At 35.1% G+C, this 26,054-nt stretch overlaps 2 protein-coding genes across 2 annotated transcripts in view; one reads left to right on the top strand and one right to left on the bottom strand.

Moving 5' to 3' along the window:
- Positions 1–9,823, top strand: part of LOC122057890 (maltose excess protein 1, chloroplastic-like) — a 68,369-nt gene extending 58,546 nt beyond the window's left edge. Inside the window, exons 7-9 of the mRNA XM_042620238.1 lie at positions 8,322–8,384; positions 8,807–8,868; positions 9,375–9,823. Coding sequence (XP_042476172.1) covers positions 8,322–8,384; positions 8,807–8,868; positions 9,375–9,457 — 208 coding nt within the window. The 3' untranslated portion in view covers positions 9,458–9,823. The remainder of the gene's footprint in view (positions 1–8,321; positions 8,385–8,806; positions 8,869–9,374) is intronic.
- A 534-nt stretch (positions 9,824–10,357) lies between these two features.
- Positions 10,358–25,381, bottom strand: LOC122057921. The gene is made up of 13 exons (XM_042620290.1): positions 25,258–25,381; positions 24,853–25,064; positions 23,832–24,011; positions 22,401–22,499; positions 19,250–19,585; positions 18,715–18,891; positions 18,312–18,596; positions 18,081–18,203; positions 17,778–17,975; positions 15,679–15,923; positions 11,996–12,200; positions 10,843–11,148; positions 10,358–10,672 (listed from the first exon to the last, which is right to left on the bottom strand). The coding sequence occupies exons 1-13, from the start codon at positions 25,265–25,267 to the stop codon at positions 10,358–10,360; spliced, it is 2,691 nt and encodes an 896-aa protein (XP_042476224.1). The 5' UTR covers positions 25,268–25,381.
- Between the last annotated feature and the right edge of the window lie 673 nt (positions 25,382–26,054).

Raw genomic sequence — 26,054 nt, forward strand, 5'->3', positions numbered from 1 at the left:
TAATCTTTTGCACAAAGTTACAAACTCATCAAAGGCGTCATTTTTATTTTTAAGAAAAACAGTCCATATGTATCTAAAGTAGTCATCCACAGTTACAAATGTATAAGATTTTCCATTCATACTAGACACATTAATAGGTCCAAACAAATCCAAGTGTAGGAGTTCCAAAGGTCTTGATGAAGAAACGATGTTCTTTGACTTTTGGGAAACCTTGGTTTATTTTCCTTTCTAACAAGCATCACAAAAGTTGTTTTTCTCATATTTGATCTTAGGAAGGTTCCTAACAAGATTCTTGGATGCAATGGTTTGGATTAACTTGACATTTACATGTCCAAGTCTTTTATGCCATAATGAGGATTCAACAAGCATTCAAGGAAGTTGTTTCCTCAAGTATGCAAATATAAATATTATTTTTCCTAGAACTTTTTAAAATAAGATTATTGTTTGCATTTTTAATGTAACAGTGAGAAATATCAAATTCTAATTTATATCCTATGCCACATAGCTGGCTTGCACTGAGAAGATTATAATTGAGATTCTTTACATAGTAGACATTTGAGATGGAAATACCTCTTAGCTTTATCTTCCCAATTCTAACTATTTTTCCTATGTTGTCATCCCCAAAGGAGACCCATCCTCTGTCGTAGTCCCGTAGGCTTGAGAATAAATCTTTGTTGGATGTTATGTGCTTGGAGCATCCACTATCTATCAATTTAGTCGTTCATTGGTCCCCATAATCTTATGGGTCTGTTATTGTTAGTGTGAAATGTCCCTATTAGGACCTAAGTGGTCTTGTACTTTTTAGGTCTTTGGTTCTGCCTTTGAGATGACCTTGGGTTTCTTTGAGTCCTATGAGATTCATATGACCCATTTGGTCTTTGCGGAGCATAATACCTTTGAGGTTTATAGGACCTTTGGGTTTGGTATTTCCCATGAGGTCTATAGGACTCTTGAGGGTAGTTCCTATAGCCTTGGTATTGCCTTTGGGTCCTTTCAGTGGAGTACCCCCTTTGTGGTTGGGGTCTTCTATATCTAGGTATAGGTCTAAAGTTCTCTTGAGGCTTGTATTGCCTTCTTTGAGGTGTGTAATACATAGTTTTTAAGGCGCTGCTAAGGCGTCGCCTTACCAGCGCCTTGGCACTGATGCGGTCTAGAGATGGTAAGGCAGTACACTGCCTTATATGAAGTGGCGCCTTATGGGGATTTTTTTTTTTCTTAAACACATTTTAAAATTACTTGATGAAGATTCCAAATATAGATTTTTTATTGGTAGGTGTATGGTTTTGTTAACACTTGAGATGTATGGGATCAGCTTTACTCCACCAAAAATAGCCAAAACAAACAAAACAATAACACGATTCACAAACAGGGTTTGGATTTTGTCAAGGGTTTTAAGAAAGGACTTTGGGAAGGAATCAAGAAACAAGAAAAAACCATTGATCCAGGCGACCATTTTGCTCCTGCAGCAGTGAGCTTGCTCCGACAACGGTGAACTTTATTCTTCTTTGACAGGAGTAGAAATATAGTGGATGACCTTAGGGTTTAGGCACTCATTTTGGCATTATAGAGGTAAGTATAATAAATACTTGTATTTTTTATGTCTTCTTTTCTTTATATTTATAATTTTGTTTCATAATTATGTATTTATATTATATGTTAATATGATTGATGATTGATGATTGATGATTGATGAAGATGAACTTAGTTTGTTCACTTTATTGATTTGTTTTCTTGATGAATATCTTACATTAGTAATAAAAACTTTTATGAACATTTATTGATTAATATGTATTCATATTAATATGTTAATATGAACATTTAATATTTATTTAACATATGAGTAATAGTATTCAACTAGGATTTGAGCCAAATAGATTAGTTTTATAAAAAAATTACACAGGAACACTTTAGTCGATAAGGCGATGCTTTATGCCTGCCTTATCGCTAAGGCGCTCCGAAAGACCCTCAAACGCCTCCGTCGCCTTACTGCATTAAAACTATGGTGTAATAGTAAGCATAGTTGACTTTGGTTCTTGGTCTCTCATGTTGAGAGTTTGTGCTCCTTTTCTTGGCATTGCATTGGTTTGTAGAATGCCCTATTTTCTTACAAAAGCCACAGTTGACGTAAGATGTGGATAGTTTGTTACCTTGGTCACTCCTTCTTGAATTCTCATTTTGCTTCTCTTTTCTTCTAGATGGATTGTGTCCATCATAACCCAGTCCTTCTCTTTTATTAGGACCTTTCCTTTGAGATCCAAGGAGATTGTCAAAGTTTCTTTGCCCTTGGGTAAATAAACAAAGGGTGGAGTTTAACTTTGAGTTTTCTTCCTCAAATTCACTCACCTTTGAGGTTAGTGTATCCACTCTTTTATTGAGTATGTCAACTTTTTTTTCCAAATTATTTTTATCTAGTTCTAATTTTAGACTCTCTTCATATAAGGCCTCGAAGGCTTCTTGAAGTTCTTCATTCGAGTCATTTATGAGAGAATCAGGTTGGGTTTGACATACCTCTTGTTCTTCGTCTCCTAGAGCCATCAAGGCTAGGTTGGTAACTTCTTCAGACTCACTCTTTTCTTCTTCATCACTTGAGTCCCACGTGGCTGCATAAGCTTTCTTCTTTGGCTTGTGTGGGCAGTCGGTTTTGAAGTGACCAGGTTTTCTACATTCGAAACATACAACATCTTTAGAAGATATTTCCTTAGTTTTGAATTTAGACTTACCTTTTTCTCCATAGGACTTGTCACCATGAGACTTGCTCTTGTATGGTGTTCTTCCATTCTTTTTGAGAAATTTATTGAACTTTTTTGTGATGAGAAAGATTTCCTTTTCAATGTTGAAGTCTTCTTTCTCGTCGTTATCACTTACTTCTTTAATAATTTGAGAAGACTTTAGAGCTATAGTCCTTTTGTTTTCAGAGGTTGGCTTATCAGCTTTTAACTCCATTTCATGAGTTTGCAAGGATCCCAGAAGATAGTCGAGTGATGTCTTTGTTAAATCCTTTATTTCTTCAATGGCTGTCTTCTTATGTCTCCAAGCAATTGGTAAGGCTCTTAAAATTTTCTAACATTTTTAGCATTAGTATAAGTTTTGCCTAAACTTCTAAGGCTATTTACAATGTCAGTAAAATTAGTAAACATAAAAGTAATAGATTCATCTTCTTTCATAAAGAATGACTCGTAACGTGAGACGAGTTGATCTACCTTCCTTTCTTTTACCTCTTCCGTACCTTTATGTGTGACTAGGAGCATGTCCCAAATTTCTTTGGCTGTATCATATGCTATGACCCGGTTGAACTCTTGCTCGTTGAGGACACACTGAAGGAATGTGATAGCTCGGAAGTTGTACTAGATGAGGACTATGTTATCTGCTGTCCACTCCCTTTCTTCCTTTGGTATTGTCTTTCCATCTACAACTTTGGTGATGGTGTATGGTCCATTCTCTATGGCCCTCCATACGAGAATGTTATGTTCACAGACAAAGTTTTTAAATCTGCACTTCCAGAAAGAAAAGTTCTCTCCATTAAAGTAAGGGGGTTTTGAGGCATTCATGCCCTCTGGTGGTCCTTAGGATGTAGCCATGGTCTTTGACTCACTATTAAGACTAATATAGTCCTAAAAAATTGAGCTCCCGCTCTGATACCAATTAAAATAACCTAGAGGGGAGTGAATAGGTTATACTAGTGGAAATTCAGTTATTTTAAAATTAATATCCCAATTGTGATCGTAAATAGGAGTATGGAATGAAATAGAGTACTCATAATCACACAACAACAAGAATTATAGTGGTTTGACTCAATCTGAGTTTAATCCACTCCCTACAAGAATCCTTTTGTAAGGTATTCCACTAGTTCTCTCTTTCAATACAGTAGGTAGGGAAGAAAACCTTTATAATCTTTTTACGGATAAAAGTATCCTTACAAATCCCCTTTACAGGTAGAGAGGCGCCTTTACGATCTCTTTTATAGGTAGAGAGACACCTTACTCTTTTCATGATAAGAGGATCCTTACACAATCCTAATTACAGTCTAAGAATTGTAAAACAGAAAATTCAAATAGTGGAATAAAGAGGATTACCTCTGGTGTGGTGCAAATGATGATTATGAAAATGAAATGATGCACCTCTTAAAAATTCTTCTCTGTAGCTCTTATTTGTACAACGAGAATGTGGAAGACTTGATGGAGACTTGAGCTTTTCTTTTTGGGATTGGTGAAGACCAACGCCGCTCAAGTGACTTGAATGCCTTTATGAATTTAATTGCTCACAACTTTGCTCTTAATGCTCAGACTTAATTGATAATTAATTATGAGCATCTTAGGTATTTATAGGTGAGATTAGGAGAGCATTTTAGGTAGTAAATCAGACTAACGGTCATATTTTGGATCCACCGGTCGACCGCCATCGGTAGCCGATCGACCAAAAAAAGCCGTTGGAAGATAAAAACTAGCCGTTAAAAGTGATCCAAGCAGGTGCCGATCGGCCGAGACTTTCAGCCGGTTGACCGGCTATAGCCTCGAATAGAAGCCCCGATCAACCGCCTACAGTTCTGTCTTATTTTTGACAGACAACTGTCATATTGACCAGTTGCTAGTATTTCGGTCTGACATCGGATTGATCTAATTCAAGTTGTGTTGGAATCGTGACTCGATTTCCTACAACTTTCATGGAGGGTTCATCTCCTAATACCAACTCTTAGGTTTTCCAAAATGCCCTTGAGTCAAACTATGTTATACACCACCTATGGACTTCCAGCTTGATCAAGGAATGTCTTATAGTCATTCTAGTATGATGACACGTGATGCATGAAGTGCATGCACATTTACATATAGAGTGTGCAATATACAAAGAATGCTATACTATCCTAAGGTCTTCATCTTGACTTGAGTCTTGAAGTCTTCATCATTACTTGATTCTTGAAGTCTTCATCGTCACTTGATTCATAAAGTCTTCATCATCACTTGTAGCTTCTACTCTTAATCTTCGTGTCTTGACTTGATAAATCAAATATGCAAATCTTAAGCGGTCCTTTTGTACTAACCACCACTTAGCACATATAGTTAGAGCAATGGGTTGTTTGTTATCACCAAAACATTTATAGAAGTTTGGGCATATTCCCAACAAGAGTAATGTTTATGATGCCTTCAAAAACTTCTATAAAATGGTCCATACCGAGTTTGAAACCAAGATCAAAATAGTCCGATCTGATAAAGGGGGGGAGTACATGTATGGTGGTGTACAATACTTTTTTATTGACAATGGTATTATTCCTCAGCTTGTTTGTGTTGATACACCCCAACAAAATGGGGTAGTTGAGAGGGAAAATCTTCATTTGTTAGAAGTCGGTTGAAGTCTTTTATTTGGTATGCATGTTTCTAAAACTTTTTAGTCTGAAGTTGTTCTTGTTGTGGCTTTCCTCATCAATCGCATGCCTACAAAAATTCTTAGGTCACAAAACCCAGTTGCCCTCTTGTTTCTTCAGTCTTTTGCTTTTACTCTTCCTCCCAGGGTGCTTGGTTGTGTTTGTTATGTGCATGTTAACAAATCCTCCTGCACCAAACTCGATCCCCAGGCTCTCAAATGCCTCTTCCTTGGGTATTCTTCCACTACCAAAGGCCACAAGTGTTACCACCCTTCATCTTGCGGGAGATTCCTTTCCAATATATCACCTTCCTTGAGTCTGTGCCTTACTTTGCCCCTCATCAGCATCATATTCAGGGGGAGAATAGAAATGAAAGTGAAAACACTGCTGATGCCATTCTGTTTCTTACCTCATTTCTTCTTACTCCTTTTTCTTTTGATATTGGTAAACATAAAGAGGTGGATGGTGTTGATACTGTGGATGAACCTAGTACAAAAAAGGCACCTGTTATTGTGTACACAAGAAAGACAAAGAAGACCTGTCAAGAGTCCTCTTTGGATCCTGAGCTTCCCCCTCCTCGGTCAGGTAACATCTCCTCTCCTCATTAGGAGTTGGACCTCTCTATTGTTGTTCGTAAGGGTAAGAGAGCTTGTACTAATCCTATAGCCCAATTTGTTTCCTATGATGGTCTCTCTCCTATAGGTGTTGCTTTTATAGCTGTTATTTCTTCTGCTTCCATTCTCAAAACTGTTACTAAGGCTATGTCAGACCTTAAGTGGAAACATGCCATGTCAGAGGAAATGATGGCTCTTGAAAAGAACTGTACTTGGAAATTGATTGACCTTCCTAAAGGGAGAATCCCAGTTGGATGTAGATGGGTCTATACGATCAAGTACCGATCAGATGGTGCTAATGAGAGGTACAAGGCAAGATTGGTGGCCAAAGGGTACAGTCTGGTGGTGTCTGTGGCAGACTTCAATAGATGTCCCAAAATTTTGTGCATCAACAGTATCTCATGTGGTGTCTGTGGCAAACTTCACCCTTGTAATATGGCTCTATTGATCACGACCAGTCAACACTAACTGCACAATTTTTTTTCCATTGTTGAAAATGAGCATCTATCGCAAGTTTCTTCTTTGTGATCCTATGGGAGGAGGATGAAACTACCTCTGCAACAACACTTTTTTGTTTCACCTTCAACCATTATCACAGTAGAAGAACCAAAAACGATTTCCAATGACCCCCTACAAAATCGATTTTGACAAATATATGCTCCAGAGAAAGTTGATCTGAAACCCTGACAGGGAGATAGATCAAAACAATGATTGATTCGACTTGCTAAGTAGTCCAAACCAATCCAAGCAGATGGACAATTCCAAATTTCAACCACAAACTTGAACAAAAAAAGGCAGAAGCAAGAATTGACTCGGGGAACAAAACCCTAAACTGGGTAGTTTAGGAATACACATGTGGTTTGCTGTAGGGACCTCAAATGATGCTGAAAATTGGACCGAATGTCCTTGGTATGTTTCTGAACAAAACCCAAAAGGATTTGAGAAACAAACTTCAGACCAAAGAGATGCCAAAAATAAATTTTGGCAGAAACCAAAACCCTGAAAATTGATTTCTCCCTTCCAAGAAATCCTATTTTAGTGAATCAAATCAGCAACTCATACCACCAATAACTTTGAGTTTTCCCAAGTATTGATATTGATTGATCCTGATCAATCAAGCATCCATTCAAAAACTTCGTAAACTAGGGAATAAAATCACCCCCTTTGAAAATCGATGTGGCCTCTAGGGTCAACCAGTAACAGCCAACGAAGAAGAAGAAGAAAAGGGGGCTGTTACTAGTTGATGTAGTGATAACAAAAACTTGATTAGTTTTAAGGATCAAGATTTGATACCATGTAAAGAATAAGGAAGAAAGTGGAAGTGAGAGAGAGAGAGAGAGAGAGAGAGAGAGAGAGAGAGAGAGAGAGAGAGAGTTGTAACTTGGGAGTCACAACCTTAGGGTTGGGACTTCCCACTTCATTCATATACATAGCAACACATAGGAAACAAACACAGAAGGACAAAGGACCCCTAAGGGAGGGAAAGAAATAAATCGTGATTAGCACCTAGTGCTAACCCCAAGATTCCTCTCTCCCTTCTCCTCACTTGACATTCTCTAGCAATTCTTGAATCCGAATTTGTCAATTATGTGTATGATAAAATTAGCCGAAGAAGTATAGTCATTAGACTCCTTTTAGATTGATCAAAATTGGAGAGATTCTATTTCTGGGCATCTTGTTGGCCCAAATCGGATATTAGGAAAAAAAATCAAATATTGAGAGGTAATCATTGTTGGACCGAAGGCAACCCAAGAAGGGGTGAATTTGTTGTGGCAAAAATGTTGGCCAATTAAAAACTTTACAACCCAACCACAAATTGAAGAAAAAGGTTGTGATGTGTGAAATAGGTAGCAATTGAGAAGGGGATAAAGAGTAAATATAAGGCAAGGGTTCTCTGAGCCACTAGTGTCTCCTACACCCCCTCACAGAGAATAATTAAACATTTTTTTACGGAAAGAGAAAAAAAAAATTCTCTCTTAAGGCGTAGGAAACCTTGAAGCTCAGGTATACTTTTCTCATAAATATTATATTAGTATTATATATCTTGGGTTGATCATTTTTTATGAATCTTGAGTAAATTTTGTGAAAAGTGAAGTGTAGATATGCAATTTTGATGGAGTCAGATTTAACTCACTTTGGGTACATATTCTCTTGCTTTCAAGGATAACATCAATCTGGATGTGTCTTATGCATGCGATAGGATTCTTCCTGTGATTTGGGTACAATTCTTATCACAGGACTGGGTACTGGAGAATTTGTTTAAATATTACAGACTTAAAAACTTCTTTATTGACAACTCAGCTTTGCGGTGCACTTAAATATTTGATTCTGCTTTCACTTCTTGTTTACAGGTTCACTGGTTCATCTTGGGCATCTGTTCTCTATGGATGGGGGAACCTTGTCAGCTTGTACTGGTGTGTTGTCTACTTGTTTTTTCTTTAATAAGGTCTTTTTTTTTTTTTCTTAAGCATTTATTAAGCTTCATTTGAACGATTAAATCTGTGTTCATTACGACAATGGAACGGAAGAGAAATTTTTAATGGAATAACAGTGGCACTTTGGTGGTTAAAAAATATTTTCTTCTGCTGCCAAATTAATTTTCTGCTTAAACAATTTTTATTTCTGACCATTTTATGAGATTTGATGGAAAGACTGCCTCATTCAGATGGGTCCCACAGATTTGGGATTTTTTTTTCTATTTGAAATCCATCCTACCAAGTACATTATGAGAATATTCTTCTTTTCTCTTCCATCCTCTCTCGTTTAATGAACACAGGCTAAAATAGCTCAAGCTCTACTGAAATTTGGAATCTAAATCCTTGTATTGTCATTCCAGTTTCAACAGTATCAGCAGGGAGTTCTTCTTGTCAGCAACAATTGGGCTTTTTGCTTGGATAGGTTATCCCTCAATCCTCTTTATTATATTTTATATCCTTGGAGATTCTTTTGATTGTAATTATTACTTGTTTGTGCCATTCTGGCATGTAGAAGGGAAGATCAGAGGGTCTCAATGAAGATATCTGTCACAAGATGATCTGGTTGAGCAATCCCCATGCTGATTTATAGACCCCTAATGATGTGTTTTAGTAGTTATGTTAGAATCATTTAATTGATTCATTCTTGACCTAGAAGATATCTGACCTTGGTGTGTTCCCTTCTTAGACTTCTTGCTCATAGCCGTTATATTGAACAAAGCATGAAGCAAACTGTATTCACTTGCTATTTATATTGTTAGATTACCAAGTCAGAGGTGAAAATGTTGAAATGTATACTGGGTTATAGTAGGGCTATGGTATCAGAGAGCAGTTACCTAGTTGAACACTTCATCTTTTCAAAGAAACTAATATCTTTTTTGTAGCAAAGACTAATTAATTGGACCATCTCTGACTGCGCTACTGTAACAGGAATAGCTTTCTGGAGAGACATGAAAGCATATAAATACAGCTCACCATTGAGATCCTTGAAGGAGCTAGTTTTTGGAGCCTAATTTAATGATGGTACCTACATTGATCAGTCACAAGAGGTCAATTGGTCCCTATACTATTTGCCGTGGAGCTTAATTGTTCGAGATGACATTGAGTTGCCAACATGAAAGATACTACCCTTCTCCAGTATGTCAAGTACGCTCAGTTCTGACTCTCTGGATATCATACAGAGGTAACTTTCTCCGCAAAAGGAGTTCTCGGATAAGTTCTCACAGTGGATAAAGTCTTGGAAGGTAATGGAAACCAGTTCTGTTAACTAGATAAGGCACCATCAACTGTTTTAATTACTATCATGTGAGATACACTTCATTCATAAGAACGTGTAAAACATTTTCTCAGTTCAACGTGATAAAAGTCTGGCCTTGTTACCTTGCTGTTGTACTCATCACTTGTTTCTATGTTTAGCACTCGCTGGAACTCCGCAGATCCATCCACCACCTTTTCCTTCTTCCCAACAACAAAAGCCCCACTTCGTTTTTTCTTTGGCTTCCGGAAACCATAAAGCACGGCAGTTAAACAGGTAAGGCGGGCATCCATGGCATGCCACTGCTATGTGGAGGTTTTATTGATAGTACCTTGGATTGCCTACATGTCACATTTCGTGGTCCATCTCAGCCATATGATTTATCTAGTGGAATTATTCTTTTTCCCCCTGTGTTGGGGAGCACTGATGTAGTGACTCTAACTCCAGCGGTTAGGTAATAGCAGATCATCCATGTAGCCAATTTCATTTAGTTGGGACAATGTCGGATTGAGGAAACAATATATATATAATTTCTTCACAAGAAAACATGAAAAAGAAACAAGATCTGTAACATCTCCTTAGGTTAATTTACACCTCACTCTCAAGAAGCTCCTCTCATTCCCTCGGTCAATAATATGTAGTTTGCGGTGAAATATTTTTACCCGTGACAAGTCCTAGTTAGGTTTGGTGGTGAACTCCACATTCTCCTTTGCTCATCAAAACTACCAATCACAGCAGATTGGTTTTTAAGACCAAGCAAATTTGCAAAGTCTTTATAATATGCCATGGAATCTACACTTTCTAAAATTTTGACTGATGATCTTTGCTTCAATTCATCAATCTCCATTTGTCCATCTATGGATTCATCATCTTTAGCAAATACTTTAATGGCCTTGACTTGAAAGGTTGAGTTCAAATAACGATTGTAATCAGCCATTATTGATGCACCAAGGAGTTCTCCCAGGTATATATCCTGTATCAGAAACAGCCATGAGAACAAGTAATAATATAAGATAAAACAATGGAGATATATGGAGGGGGAGAATAGGAGAAAGTTTCTCTTCACTGTGGGTGAAGATTTTATCCTCTTAACCACCTTTATGTGACTGAATGTGAATGTGAATGTGAATGGACATTACTTACCATGTGATGGTATCTATGATTGATTTGTTGCAAACTGTATAGCTTTGACAGCAAACGATGGGCAAAAACAACTTCAGGTGTCCTCCTTACTACTTGCAATGTTTCTAAAATCTCAGGGAAAGAACTGACTTGTCGTTGAACGCCAAGTGGAATGAGTGTGATGTTGAGATCTGATTCAAAGACTATCTTTGCAGCAGAAGGATCAAGGAACATGTTAAATTCTGCATATTTGTTTGAAGGAATTGTGAAGACATTTCCTTCATCATTGTCACCAGAACTAATGTGTCCCCCAACTATATATACATCCTGCAATGAGATTAAAATAAAGAGAGATCAAATACTTATGCTTTTAACTGCAAATATTAGAAGATTTCCCTATCAACTAACATTTTATGTGTAGTGATAGCTCAAAAATATCAATTTCATCTTTTGAGAATAAACAATATTAAGGTTGGAATTTTTGAGTTCTGTTTAGTAAAACTGGTAAAAATTGATCAAGGGTGGATTTATAATCTAACGTGCATATAGCATCTTCCATTGCTTTAAAATTAATTAATTTAATTAATAGCTTTTCCAAAATTAACAATTGTAATTAATTTCTGACTTAGAATAGTCATTAAGCTTTAAGTTTCAATCGGCTTATATATGCAAGAGGTGGGGGCGAAGAGAAACTATTTTGGAGGACTTCCATTCAAATGTTAAGTTGAATCTGAGTCTTACATTTGATATGTGGACAATCTAAACCATTTTTTAGATATCATATGGTGGAAATTTCCACATCACTTTCATCCGGCAAACTTTCTAGAATTGCAAACTAGAAAGTTTTTGCCTAAAAGAGATTATGTAACTAATGATGGAAATGCCTTTTCAATGAAAAATGATGAAAAATGAAGCAAGCAGAAGAAAAAAATTCAAAAAAAAAAGGCATCTAAGTTTAGTTGAAGAGTATAGTATTTTACAATAAACCCCTCTTTCTAGTATGAGAGATTTGGCTGAGATCCCTTGTATACATCATGGATTTGGAAATATTTAATTCCCCCCCCCCCCCAAATATATATATATAAAAAAATATATATATATATATTTTGCATTTGAACCCATTTAAATCTTTGCAATAACCTATGAAATCTTCAAATCACAAGAGGATCCTTACCTGAATCATCGAGCTCAAATTCTTTTCTGATATTATAATGTTTGCTAAATTAGTTAAAGGTCCATTAGTCAATATTGTAATCTTTTGTCCTTGATCTGTGCTCTCCAAAGTAGACTTCCAAACTTCTATTACTGATGGTTGTCTATATTCTGGATGATCAGTATCTCTACGAGCTCCAAATTTTAGAGAGTTTTCTGCAGTGTACCTGAAATATAGATCCAATTGTCAAACATAGAATATGGATATCTTAGAAGAAAAAAAAAATGGCATCACTTGGTCCGAAGTCTAGAATATTAGTACCATACCTATGCATATTTTGTTTGACAATGGAAAATAAGGTAGAATTTTCTTAATATGATGGTAGAATATAAAATATATCAAATTGGTGAATATATATTTATTAATAAAAATCATATTTTTCAGTTACAAATATCAATTACTATAGGGGGCCAGGGGCATGCTATGGGACACCCATTAGGGGATGTTCATGAAATGTCACCTAGCTTCAAGTATTTGCCATGTGGCAGTTCTAATGAGGTCCCAATTTTTATGGACAGGTTAATCCAAGGTCCCTTGCCCATGTCAAGTTTTAGTTAAAGTCCAAGTTGGCTTGGTAGCAAAACGAACCATCATTAAAAATATCCAAGGCCATGAAGATGGTGTATGTGATTGTAAGGGGATGCATTGATATACATGGAAGAATATGCCATCATATGAGAGGGTGATTGATTGAATTTGAAAAACAAATTCGACATGTGGCTAATTTCGAGGATGACTTGTCTATCCAATGGTGAGAATAGCATACCATAATAGAAGTAGGGGTATTTGCTATCAAGTGTAATTTTGGAAGATCACCTAGATGGGTGATCCATAATTTTTTATCAGAAATAAATTCAAAATTAAAACAAAATATCATAACATATGTTTATATACGCTACACCTCTTCAAATGGATATATATATAATGTCAATTGCAATTGATTTTGAGAATGTAATTTAGTACTATGGTTGAGTTAATACTTTTAATTTGTATAGATGGATTTAAACTCATTCAAAACTGCTGTAATATGGGTATAAGGGTATTTTTGTCCTATGAGGTATACTAGTAACTTATACCTATTACACTTATTATAAATAAAGATGGCTATTAGAGTAGAAAAACCAATTTATTCCCCTGTAATCAAACATGGTACCAAAGCCAAAATCCCTTTGGAGATCCATGCCCTAGGGAACCATCTCTCTCTCTCTCTATCATTTTTCTACTTCTACCACCACCCACCACTGCTTCTCCACTGGTGGTAGCTTCTTAAACCACCAAGAGTTCTTTACTAGCCTCTCCTTCTTTCTTTGTGCTCGTAGATCCCTTCTTCACAATAATATAAGTCATATTCTTCTCTATATCAATTTTCATATCAGAGTTTTTATCCATGTTTGATGCATAGTTTCTCATTGATATTGTTGCCTATATCTTTGTTGGTTCTGCTGTATGCAGTTCGGTACCTTTATGGTTGTGGTTTCTTATAGCCATCTGTCATCTTCTCTACGTGCATCTACTAAGAGGTAACTATGGTAACTATGTTTGAAATTATCGACACATTGCCTACATCTAAAGGGGCTAGTCTTGGGACACATCTGTTGTTTCCTTCGTTCCTTTGAGCTCTATTTTCTAAATGTGAGCAATTATCTGGTGTGGTCCCATTCCCATTACCTCTCCATCGATTCCTGCGGGCACATTGCATATATCACAGGTGAAATGTGAAGCCTGCTGATGCTAAAGTTCCACAGAGACAGTGGAGCTCTGATAACTCATTGGTGATGTCGTTTTTACTCAAACAAATGCAACTCCAGATTACTAAGGTTTTTAGTTATTGGATACTGCTACCAAGATTTGGAAGGCTACTTAGGGTACCTATCCCAGGTTGGGAATGATGCTTAGGTTTATGAATTACTAAAAAAGCTTCATGAAACCAAGCAACAGGATCTCACAAATGCTGACTAGGCCAATTCTCCTGATGATCAGAGGTCTACGATTGGTTATTGCACATTTGTGGGTTGAAATTTGTCACATGGAAGAGTAAGATGGATTTTCCCGAATGAAATGAAACATTCGATTCATGTAATAGGAGAAAGATTTCTCATTCCTTAGCCAAAAAGATATCTGGCCATGAAATAGGGATTAAGTGGTACAGAATAAACGGGATGATAGAGTCATGAAAACACTTGTTTCCCTTCCGGCCATGTTTATATGTTCTATTTGAACAATTTCCAACAACAACAAAGCCTTATCCCAACTAAATGGGGTTGGCTACATGGATCCACATTTGACAAGTTTGCAAAGTAAAAGTGAGAAAAATAAAGGAGGAAGGAAAGGGAAAAGAAACAAACAATACCTCCAGGATATCCCACAAAAAAGCGATCAGCAACATGGATCTTTACCCTCCAAACAACTCTATTTGATGTCATACTAGGATCTAGATCGAGCTTCTGCATGTCCTAACCAACTCTTCAATAGTCATTTTAGGCCTGCCCTTAACTCTTTTAGCTCCATCCATTTGGATTTGATCACTCTTCTTTATAGGAGCATTCAAAGGTCTACGCTGAACATGTCCAAACCAATTGAACACTTTTCATTTTTGTTTATTCTCAAAAGAGAAAATTCTTCTTTGTACCAAACATATACAGATACAATCTCTATCTTATCATAAGAATACGAGATCTTTCTCTATCATTTCCATACATGAGATTTTCACATCATACGGCTCCTAAAAAACAAGCTGTGTTGTTGCTTGATCCAGTAAGAAACCGTTATTCAGTAACGCATTACTGATTGATGTAATAAGTGGCATCCAAATGGTGTTTTCATTTTCAAATATGGAAATCGAATCAAATATGATGTGGGATCTGATGGAATGGCCAAGGTTTCCTCTGTTATCTGAGATGGAATTTTGTTGACCAAGAAAGCTATTTCTTTTGAGGTCAGTAATAGGCTTCTTCCCGTTCATTCTACATGCCCGAAAACATTAAGAAATAGGCATCTTACTGTTAGTTGGGACCTTTCTCTAATTTCTCCCCCAGCCCTGACTTTTTGATATACCATCTTTTATTGATGTTTTTTTCCTACCACAAATTTTGATGTAACATCCATTCAATAATTGTTTTACCCTCCCCTGATTTTGACGTGTCATCAATTTATTAGTTGTTTGTATTTCTCATTGAAATTTCCCCTTTTTTCATGCCTATAGGCTATGTATTGTACTCTGTTTTTCTCTTAATTAATTTTTCATTTAAAAAAAAAAATCTTAGTACATAAACTACCTTTTGGATTTCTCTCAATCTAGTCTACTTGGTAGATGTAATAGAGATTATATTACTTTTTTATTTTTTTATTTTTTGGGCAAAAAAAATAATAATAATAAATAAATAACAATGTTATTACAAATTAGGAAAAATTCAATGTAATAATAATTTGCATCACTATGAATTAGCAAAAGCCAAAATTACTAAATTAAATTTTAAACAACAAATTTAACATCAAGAGGAAACTAATATGTCTCTCAAACAATCCATTTGAGAGCCAAAAATAAAATAAGTAACGTTAAAATGTGTATATGTGTCACAGTTGAATTGAAAATAACTCTAAAGAAATGCATTCTTAATGAGTATTAGAGCATTTTTCAGGGATACCTTCTAGGACTTCGTGGCAACTCGCGAGCCAACCCATAAAGTGTATCAGAGTCTAAAAATCCACCAACACCATTTGGTATAGCTTTAACGTAATTGCAATCAATAGTATTTGAGATTGGGTGGTCCACAGAAAACACATTTCCTAAACCAACTGGGATGTCATCACGCCCCATCATGTGTAGTACATCATAGATGACATCTATTGTTGCTGTGTTTGCCCATCCAATTGAATTCACAAATATCGCCTAGAGCAATAAGACAACAATGAAAAAAATTAGAAATGATTAAATTGAAATTTATTTTTTCAATATAATTTACCCTAGCAGACGGCTCCATTTGGTTGTGAGTAAAGGGAAGTCAAATAACTTTTGAATAGTCAGGAAAGTTTTGTAATTAATTATGAATATATATAAAACCTATTTAAAACACTTACCATATTTGATAATTATATTAATTTTTTTTAAACAAAGGAATTTATTTGCAAAATAATGTGAAATTTAGAATTAGAGACACCATCACGTGCAACCTGATTACAGAAATTTTTTTTTTTTATATTGATTTGATTTCACTTCACTTACCTTTATTCCCTTGCAACTAAACAAACGGTGACAACAAAAAACATTGAAAAATACAATACTGGGTTACCTTATTTGTTTTTCTTTCTGATACTAGAAAGCTTGATTGATTGTTTGCTATAAGTGATATGTACAGATGAACCATGCTCCTTTAGTGTAAATAAGAATAAGAGAACTGGTGCAACAACATTATTTTTAATGGGAAGGATTATGTAAGAAATGTTTTTCATGTTGCATCTTAAAGATTCCATATTGCGCGATCTAGCCCTCTTGATTTCTTGTAGTTTTTCTTTAGATGTATGTGGTCTACCATAGTTGTTGCTCTATGTTTTTTGGGCTTTGTCTTTTTGATTTGATGATTTGGACACCCTTTTTTTCTCAAGGGGACTACCTTGAGTGTCATTTTCAGCCCTCCTTGTATAAATTTTTTTTCTTCTCCTTTTCTTGTTTCTCCACAATAAATTGTTAATCATATGAGAGAGAGAGAGAGAGAGAGAGAGACTCTTAGCCCAAGTACTGAGGCAAGAATCACATGATTATGAGAACGAGACAAATTGTTTGACCCAAGTATGCCAATAGTTTATTTGAAACTAAATGTAGTTACTTACAAAAAAAATTAACAGTTGAACCATTCAAAGTTTTCTCCTTTATAGTAAAATGCATTTTAATTAGATTCATGAAACTTCTTAGGAACCATTTTATGGGCTATTCTATTTATTTCTCTATGTATGAATATAAGAGAAAGACAACCCAACTCAACTAGGTTGTATCCCAAGTTCCCAACTACATGCTAAAATGTTTATGGGTGAATGGGGGTTATGGCTGGCTATGCTGGTGTTGTGTCCAGCACTGCACTATGTTTATGTTTGTCTATCCTTTCTTGTGGAAAACCCACCAACCCTCCCATCCCATCGCCCCATTGGTTAAGCTGCTAGCTCCAGAAAAACTAGCGGCATACCCAACCTCCATCCAATATTTAAATAAGGTTTTACAATGTTAGCTACCAACTTAATGCACTTTCTCATTTGTCTTGGCTTGGAACCAGCAGAACAAAAACTTGAAAGAGCGAGAAAAAAGATGGCCTACAAAACTCCCAATTATCTTTAGGCAATATAGAAGTCCCACTCCTCCAATCAGAAACTCCCCACTATTTGGACTACAAATCTGTGATCCATTATATTAAGAGTCTACTCTGTAATTTTTCTCCATAGTAACTCTGTTATTGAATTATGCAAATAAAATGGGTTCAAGCATTTATTGTAGGGGGGGGAAAGGATCAACCAAAAATGTAAACAATCACAAATTCTGCCTTATCCCAACTTAATGAGGTCGGCTATGTGGATCTGAGCAAGGATCAAACAAAGATATGGGACCTCCTTCCCACTTAAGTTTCACTTAATTTTATTCTTTCCATAATTCTTTGAAAATAGAAATCATATCCTTATTGAATGTTATTTAGTTAAATTACCTTAAAAAAATACAACATTATAATCAGTAAAACCAGTGAAAGGATGAAAAATTTACCTTCAGATTGATTATCTCTATAGGTACTTTAAGAAGATAGATGAGAGAGAGAAAATCTCCAGGACTCATATCCATGTCAAATATAACCGGCTTTCCTAATTTTCTTCTTCCAAGATTAGGCTTGTATAGAACTTCTTCGTAATAAGGAAATTGAGTTGTAAAATTAAATTTTCCACTATGTTGAGGGAGGTTTAGAACCTGCAATCAAAAAAATAAAAACAATAGTAATCCTCATTGCATACTTTGTGAAGAAAAATGCTAGATTAAAAAAATATTGAAAAATAAATTCAAAGAACATCTTACTTCCAAGAATCTTTTGTAAAATTGTTTGTCAAGTATACTTTTAGTATCTTTATTTGGTTTTGCCATTGTAGCAACAAGAACTTGCACAGCCTCTTGACCTGTTACCTCCTTTGTGTAACCATCCTGGTTCATTTGTTTAATTCAGTTAAGAGATATATACAGTAAAACTAAGTGATACCTATGAGAATAAGAGTAATTCTTGAATATCTACATTTTGTATAAACCAACTACCTCACATCTCCCTTTTGCATTTTTTACAAGGCAAAATGGATCTTGAAGCCCGATTTGAACATGGCCACTGTGCACTCCATTCCTTTTCAAATTAAACTTTGGAATTGAGAGACCATCAAAGAATGGATTTGATCCATCAGATATTCCATAAGGTTTGTTTGAAGTAACTATGCTTATATTCATATATTCCATTTTAGCAAAGTCATTTTCTCCATTGTCCTTATGTAGGTTACACATTATTGACGCAACTACACCAGCTGCAAAGGGATCCCACATGAAATAGCTCTGCAAAATATATCAAAATTTTAGTAATTAATTTTGATTACTAAAAGAATGGTAGTGATGATCAAGTTATTTTATAGGTAAATATATATATATATATATATATCATAAAATGAGTTACCGTATAGAATTGATCGTCAAACCAAGTATCGCGAATTATCTTCAATGTCATGAAGCTATATTGCGCCTCATATGTATGTTGTCTACGTTCAAATTCCATGAAAAACTTCTCATTTATAGGGATAGTATTTGTTGCATCCAAGGGAATGAGGGTGATAGGAATTCCAGAATGAAAAACCTACATTAAAGAGAATTATTGTATCAACAAGATTTAAAATCCAATACTAATTACAAATGTATATATTAGACATACGAGGTTGAAAGTTCTTTTTTATTTTTTGGATACCCAGGTTGTCCGGATCTTTGACCCAACTAATCCCTGGGTCACTGTGATACCGCTTACACAGGATCGGATCAATCTGAGACGGATACTCTCATACAATGACCCCAAGAAATTAGGTGCAGCGGCAAAGGGTTAGCGAGGTTGAAAGTGAATAAGGTTGAAGTGGTGAGAAAAAGATAAGGCTACTTAATGAGTTAATAATAACCTTACTGAAAGTGGAATGCAACAATAAAAGAATTCAATCTAAGGTTACCTGATATGCAGCAAAAGGATCTGCAAATATATTGAACTCTGCATATGGGTTACTAGAAGATCCTAGAGCCAAATTACCACGGTTCCCACACTCTTTAGGCTTACAAGATGAGCTTACATTCTTGGGGCAACAACCTGTTGGGTTCTTTGATCTCACACCACCACCCATCACATAAATGTGTTTAATATTTTTCTTTAAATGAGGATTACTCATAAGGAAGATGGCAAAGTTTGTATGGCTTCCAAGAATAAATATAGATATTGGGCCCTTCGATATTGTATCAATCATCACTTGTTGCGTGGTTGGTTGCTGAAGAGGAGAATACTTCCTTGTTCCCTGCTTTCACCATCAAATACATATATTAAACACATTACATACACATACTCCTACAAAGTTCATTGGTCTTCAGTGTGATATATATGATGATTCATCAACTCATTTGGCCCACTGAAACCTATAATAGTTGTGATGTGTCTATCTAACAGCCCAACAAGGGGTAAAAGACTAGGTGAGGTGTGGTGATATCTAACAACTCATCATACTGAATTGATAAGTACCAAGTGAGGTGTGGTGATGGTTTAAAACTCATCATATTGAGTGTAATGACCAACATATCAGGAAACTCATTTTAATTAACCTTTAAGGTGTTTAAAACATTGTAAAAGTTTTAACCCCTCAAATATGATGCTTGTCTGTTCTTCATGCTTAAATTTGTATATGAAACCACATATTGAGGGAGAACTTGTGCTTCCCACATCATCATAGTTTGCCATCTTTAAAAATGGGGAGAATGTTAAATCTGGAAGGATTCTATTATTTTGGATAAATACGCATTATGATGTGTGTATAGGTGTTCTAATATATACGTGAGACATACGAAGAGCAGTGGGACCCAATCCTATAAGGACAATCCTTGGAGACTAGAGTAATAAAGCATGATAAATAAGATAAAGAATTGTTGCAGAAGATCAACTGTGAAAAGTTGTGGTCGTCTTCCTCCATAAAAAACAAAGAAGATCTTTAAAATCAAGATCAACTTTTAAAGATGGTGTCTTTCATAAAGATCAAGATTATTTATACTTAAATATAATATTAGATGTAATCTTGATGTAAGGATATAAGCAAGATGAAAAAAAAAAAAAAAATCCCACAAGATCATGAGACCTAAGTGTAAACCCAAAAAGCTAAGTGGTTTAGCTTAGAGAACATATAGATATTGTTTTTCATTAAGACCTTGTTTGTTTGACGAAGAAAAGTAGAAACGACAAAAATGGGTCGAAAAATTACTCGTTTCCTGCAAATATGATGGCTTGGATAAGTAGGGTGGAAAAATTATTAGACCAGTTCATTAAATGCAATAATTCGTCTACTGATGTATCACTCAACTTTTTTCAATCCCACTCACTTCCAAAGTTACTACTTTCGTACTATCTACAGAAAACTTTATTTTGTATCTCTCTCTTCCTCATATTTTCTTTCCCATAGAACCCCACCCCATCTCCATTTCCTCGCTTCCACAAATTCTATCCCACTAAAAATTATATATTCCATTATTTCTTTTTCTTAACTTTCCTTGCCACCCCAAACTAAAACATGTGGGACTTAACTTCACAAGTTTCCCACCTTTTTTATCTGTCAAACAAATGGGACATAAGTGATAACCTACGAATAATGATGGCAATTATCCACATGATCATCTGTCCAAAAAGAAGCTTGATTTCCTAAGTCCTTTGTCTTTGTAAGTAATCGTGAAAAAGTGGTAGTTTAAAGTTTGATCATTGAATGAGTGGTGTGATGGATAATCAAGTGAGGAGTTCTTAAAACATCTTATGTGGTGTTCAAAAGAGCTTAACGACTAATTTTTTTTGAAACTTAGAAAAGTCTTTGGTTAATGATGAAGTTTAATTACTTCTTATTAAGTATTTTAGCTTAAATTCAAAATCAATTTGAATTGGCTTGACTGTAACAAATAATTTAACGGTTAGTTCAGTGCCTATAAAAATGTTTGAGTTATAACTACAAGGACTTAAGTCCATCACACAAGGTAGTGACTCTCATAAGAGAAGAGCTTCATGATAAATTGGTTCAAAGGAAAAGAAAAAGAATGATCTTGTGAAGATATAGCTGAGCTTAAAGAATATAATTTCAAAATTGAAGAAAGAAATCATTTGCTGCAAAAGGCTCGGAGCAAGCTCACGGATGTACGTGGAGTAAATAAGGAAATCCTTGGCTACTAGCCTGGATACACAATTTGAAGAATTGTGATTGTGGAGAGGAAATTCTAGGATGCTGGTCTGGGTGCACAACTCCAATGACTGTAGTTTCGTTGAGGAAATCCTTGGTTTCTGTGTCTAGGTGCATAATCCAAAGGATTGTGACTGTGTTGAAGGAAATCCTTGACCGTAAAGGTTTGTGTCCCAATTTGAAGGACTATGATTGGTTGGTGCAAGGCTTGACACCTACCTGTTGAAAGATATCTACATAGTGGAAAGGCAATGCTAAGTTCATAGGACTTAGGTATTGGATATAGGATGGAGATCCAACCACTATAAAATCGATTGTCTTTCAGTGACTCTCTCACCTTCCTTCTTGTGTAAGTTTCTTTGCTACCTTTTAGTCTATTTACTTACTTTACCTCTTCACATTTAAATACTTACCTTGACTGCAACCAGTCCATTGCAAATTTCTCTTCATATATTTAAATATTGTTCATTGCTTGCAAATAATTGTTGTAAAGTATTATACAAGATTGTCTAAAAGATATCTAATCCTAAATCTGCAAACAGTGAGGTGTTTATCTCTTAATCTTCCTTAGTACTCATATTTGATCTAAAGGGAAATAAAGCACTCAATGTATAATTCATAGGATTTGAGGTTGATCATTACTCAAGTGATCACTTAAAGTTGTGATTATTTTCATAGAAGAAAAAAAGCTCACGCCCAATTCACCCCATCTTAGATATTTTCATTCGATCCAACAAAAATAAAATTAGATTATAATGATTAAAAATATACTTGAAACCCTAAAAAATTTCGAGTGAATAATCTTTAAACTTTGATTATTCATATACTAGTCAAACTTTGAAGTTTGTTCTATGTCTAAAAAAATTTCTTTGAGATAATCAGCAAAGAGACTAACAGAATTTCATACCTGAGGAAGGAAACCTTTACGCAAGCCATAATTTGTATTTATATGCAGTCGACTGGAAATAGCTTGTCTGTATCGACAACCTCCTGTTGTTGACATGCCCTGGAAAAAAAATTAAAAAAAAAAAAAAATACACATTGTAATATGGCATTGAGTTTTGATAAACAAAAGAATAAGAAATTAAAGAAAAAAATTTCATGAGAAGATGGGGTAAACCATTGGAAAGATGTTGCAGCTTTATTTACTGAAAAATTATTCTTAAATCTTCAATTGTGAAGTTCTTGATTGGAAACTTTTTTTTTCACAGTCCCATTCTAATAAGTTTATTAGAATGGTAAACTATTTTGAGTCTTTGGCCTAAATGGAAGATGATATTGCAGATTTTACTGTTGGATCGATAGGTAAAGGTTTGGATTAGTCATATAATAATTCAATCAAATACCTTTCCATATGTCCTTGTATTTTTTTTCAACCATATGTGTATGCACATGTACCATCTTGTAATACTTAGCTTTATTTCGCAATTTGAAAAGCTCCTTTGGAGTTGAAACTTGAAATGCAATAGGGAAAAAAAGGTGTACCCATCTGCAAACATCTCTGCAAACCCATCCCACTGCCTTCTCCACCTTTTCGACTATCTAAACTTCAAATGGTTTTCACATCTCACCATCTTGAATTTGAAGGGGGTGTTAGCAGTAATATTGCGTAGATGTCCGTTCATTATAATGGAATAGACAGAGTTTTATAATCCCACGGTTGAAATAGGAGGAAGAGAAGATTCAAATTCAAGTTTATTTAAAGATTCTGGGTGTCAATGCTTGCCATCACAACATTGAATAGGATGAGCTTGTTGCAATCAAATGTACCTGTGCAGGCTTGAGTTTTTCATGCCCAAGCTACACTCCTACCTTGTACTTTGGATGTATATTACATAAGAACTTAATTGATATATTTTTGGATGTACATAGCCTAAACATAGTAATGATGCGGTACTTCAACTATAAGATATTGCTTTTTGGTGATCGAGAAACTATCATTTTTTACTAATCTATACTCTTATAATGATGTAATTTATTTCTTACTTATGTAATGGACTTAGGCCGCGTTTGGTAGTCATCCGAAAAAACATTTTTAGTGTTTTTTCATTTTATAGGAACAAGAAATTTTCCGTTTGGTGTCCACGGTTCATTTTTCAGTTTTTACTTTTAAATGCCAAAAACGAGAAATGTTGGAACATGATCACCATGTTCCAATATTTCCAACATTTGAGTCTTGTTTCAAAAAGGAAATTTGCCACAGAAATGAAAAATTCTGATTTTGACACGAAACATCATTTTATAAATAGAATGAATGAATGACTACTAGCGCAACCTTAATTTTCTTTTCTCTATCAAAAAAAATATTTTTTTGAGACAAAATTAGTCCTTGGCACACCTGATCAATCATAGGAAGATATCCGCCAACATTTGGGAGTATAGTACCATTTGGTAAAATGCCACCTTCACCTCCAATTCCAACTGGAATGTCATCACGGCCCATCATGTAGAGGATATCGTACACGTGATTCAAACCATGTCCAGCATCACTCCATGAATTGGTGCTAATTGTTATAGCCTGCAGAATAATGATGCAATATTAATTTCTGAACGTAATCTTGATTGGAAATATGAGTAGTATTACACTGAAAAATAGGAGATAATATATAATTTCTCAAATATTTTATTTTGAATAAATAAATATACTAAATCTTAAGGCTGTGTTTGGTAGCCAAGAGAAAAAAGAAAAAAAAGAAAAAAAAAAGTATAATTTTTCTTAGTTTCAGAAATTCTCTTTGTGCTTGGCATATCTTGAACCAAGAGAGGATTCTTTTCTAAATTCCAAAAATTCACCTTGGAAATGGTGAAATTTTCTTTTACTGTCAAATATATATATATAGTCAAAGACACAAGAAAACATTAAAAAATACAAAAAAAAAATCTTTTCTTTTCTTCTAATGGCATACATACTTTTTTTACTTTCGTGCCATTTTATTTCTTTTCTATTCTTTTATTTTCTTCTTTTTTTCTAGATTATTTTATCTTTTCTTCTCTTGACTACCAAAGGCAGCCTAAAGAAATGGGGAAAATGATATTATTATTAGAAAAAGATGTCACCCAAACACAGTATTAGACCCCGGAAAAACAAAGAGAAAAACAAAAACATAACAATAGTGTTAAATGCTTACATGTAAGATCAAGTGATCATACGAGCAGTGGATCCAATCTCGTGGACTATCCAAGACCTACCTATTTGATTCAAGGTTATAGCTAAATTGAGCCTTTCCTTGAAGCCTATAATATTTCTGGGTTGGACAGTCTAGTTTGCCTCTCCAATCTTCTCTTGTGATGTGTTCAACACTACAGACAGACAGACAGACAGAGAGAGACAGAGAGAGAGACAGAGAGAGAGAGATGACCTCTAATTTGATCTCGGATGTGTTCTGTTTCAAGAGATACAACAGGGCAAAGATATCATCCGCATCAATATCGGTATCCAAAAGAAGCCGTTGAGGCTGCTGAACTTTGACATAACTGAATATTTTGCCAAAAAATACTAACAGAACAAGTAAACAAAAAGCTTTCCATGGCAACGTCTTGTTCTTGTAGTACCCAAATATATTTCTCATCTCTGAAACAAAATTAGAGAACAAAAATTTCTCAGTCTAAATGATAATGAAAGCTGTTAAAAAACTTGAAGTGTAGAGAGAGAGAGAGAGAGAGAGAGAGAGAGAGAGAGAGAGAGAGAGAGAGATGTTTGTGTCTAAAATCTACAAGAATTGTGAGTGCATAGCAGTGTAGAGCATGGACGATGGTAAACTTACCCTGAAACATGGTAACCTGCTAGCCACTGTAATGCTATAGACCTACTGTTACAATGTCATGCATCAAGCAGAGACGCTACAAAAGAAATTTTAAGATCGGATAAGATCAAATATTTACCATAACTACAGAAACTTTTATATTTATTTTTGGGCAGAATGACAACTAGAAGAATTTTATCCTGCAAGAAACTTTTACCAAAAGGAAAAATCCAATAAGATATTGTAGGAAAAGTTCATGTATCGTGTATCTAGACGATTTTGTCAGTGTCTCACAAGGCTGGATTCTTCTATTGTTGCAAGGGAAACAAAGGAAACGAAAGTGAAATTAAGTCAAAATATGTAGAACATTTTTAATTTTCAAATCATTCTATATATGGTTAATGAATATTACTTTATTTTTCAAATTAAAAAAATAAAAGTTCATGCACCTGCGGCTTGTGCTCAGATACAATGGTACCCACCCCTTATGAAATAAAAATTTTAATTCTTGATGATACCCCGGCATACTTTCATTGACCCGGATTCTAATACAGAAAACATGTGATCAAGCAACGACCTTTTGCTCAAAAAAGTATCACAAATAGAAATTATAACTCCAAATAGAGTAAAATTGTAGACTTCTAGTTGCAATTGTGTGGCAATAAGCATAAAAATTGGTTTATGACATCTTTTGAAAGATTTTATTTAGGAAAAAATCAACAATTCTGACCATTGTGTGGCATGCATCCTATTATTTTTCATCCGTCCATATCTATCCATGCATGAACCCTTTTGTTATCTTATTTACATGGCACTCA

Source organism: Macadamia integrifolia, chromosome 12, assembly GCF_013358625.1.
Source record: "Macadamia integrifolia cultivar HAES 741 chromosome 12, SCU_Mint_v3, whole genome shotgun sequence".
Lineage (NCBI taxonomy): Eukaryota > Viridiplantae > Streptophyta > Magnoliopsida > Proteales > Proteaceae > Macadamia > Macadamia integrifolia.

Coding starts and splice junctions, on each gene's coding strand:
- LOC122057921 (XM_042620290.1), bottom strand. Junction 18,892..19,249: donor ATCCTTTTGCTGCATATCAG/GTAACCTTAGAT, acceptor TCTTTAATGTAG/GTTTTTCATTCTGGAATTCC. Junction 15,924..17,777: donor TAGAGATAATCAATCTGAAG/GTAAATTTTTCA, acceptor TTATTGCTCTAG/GCGATATTTGTGAATTCAAT.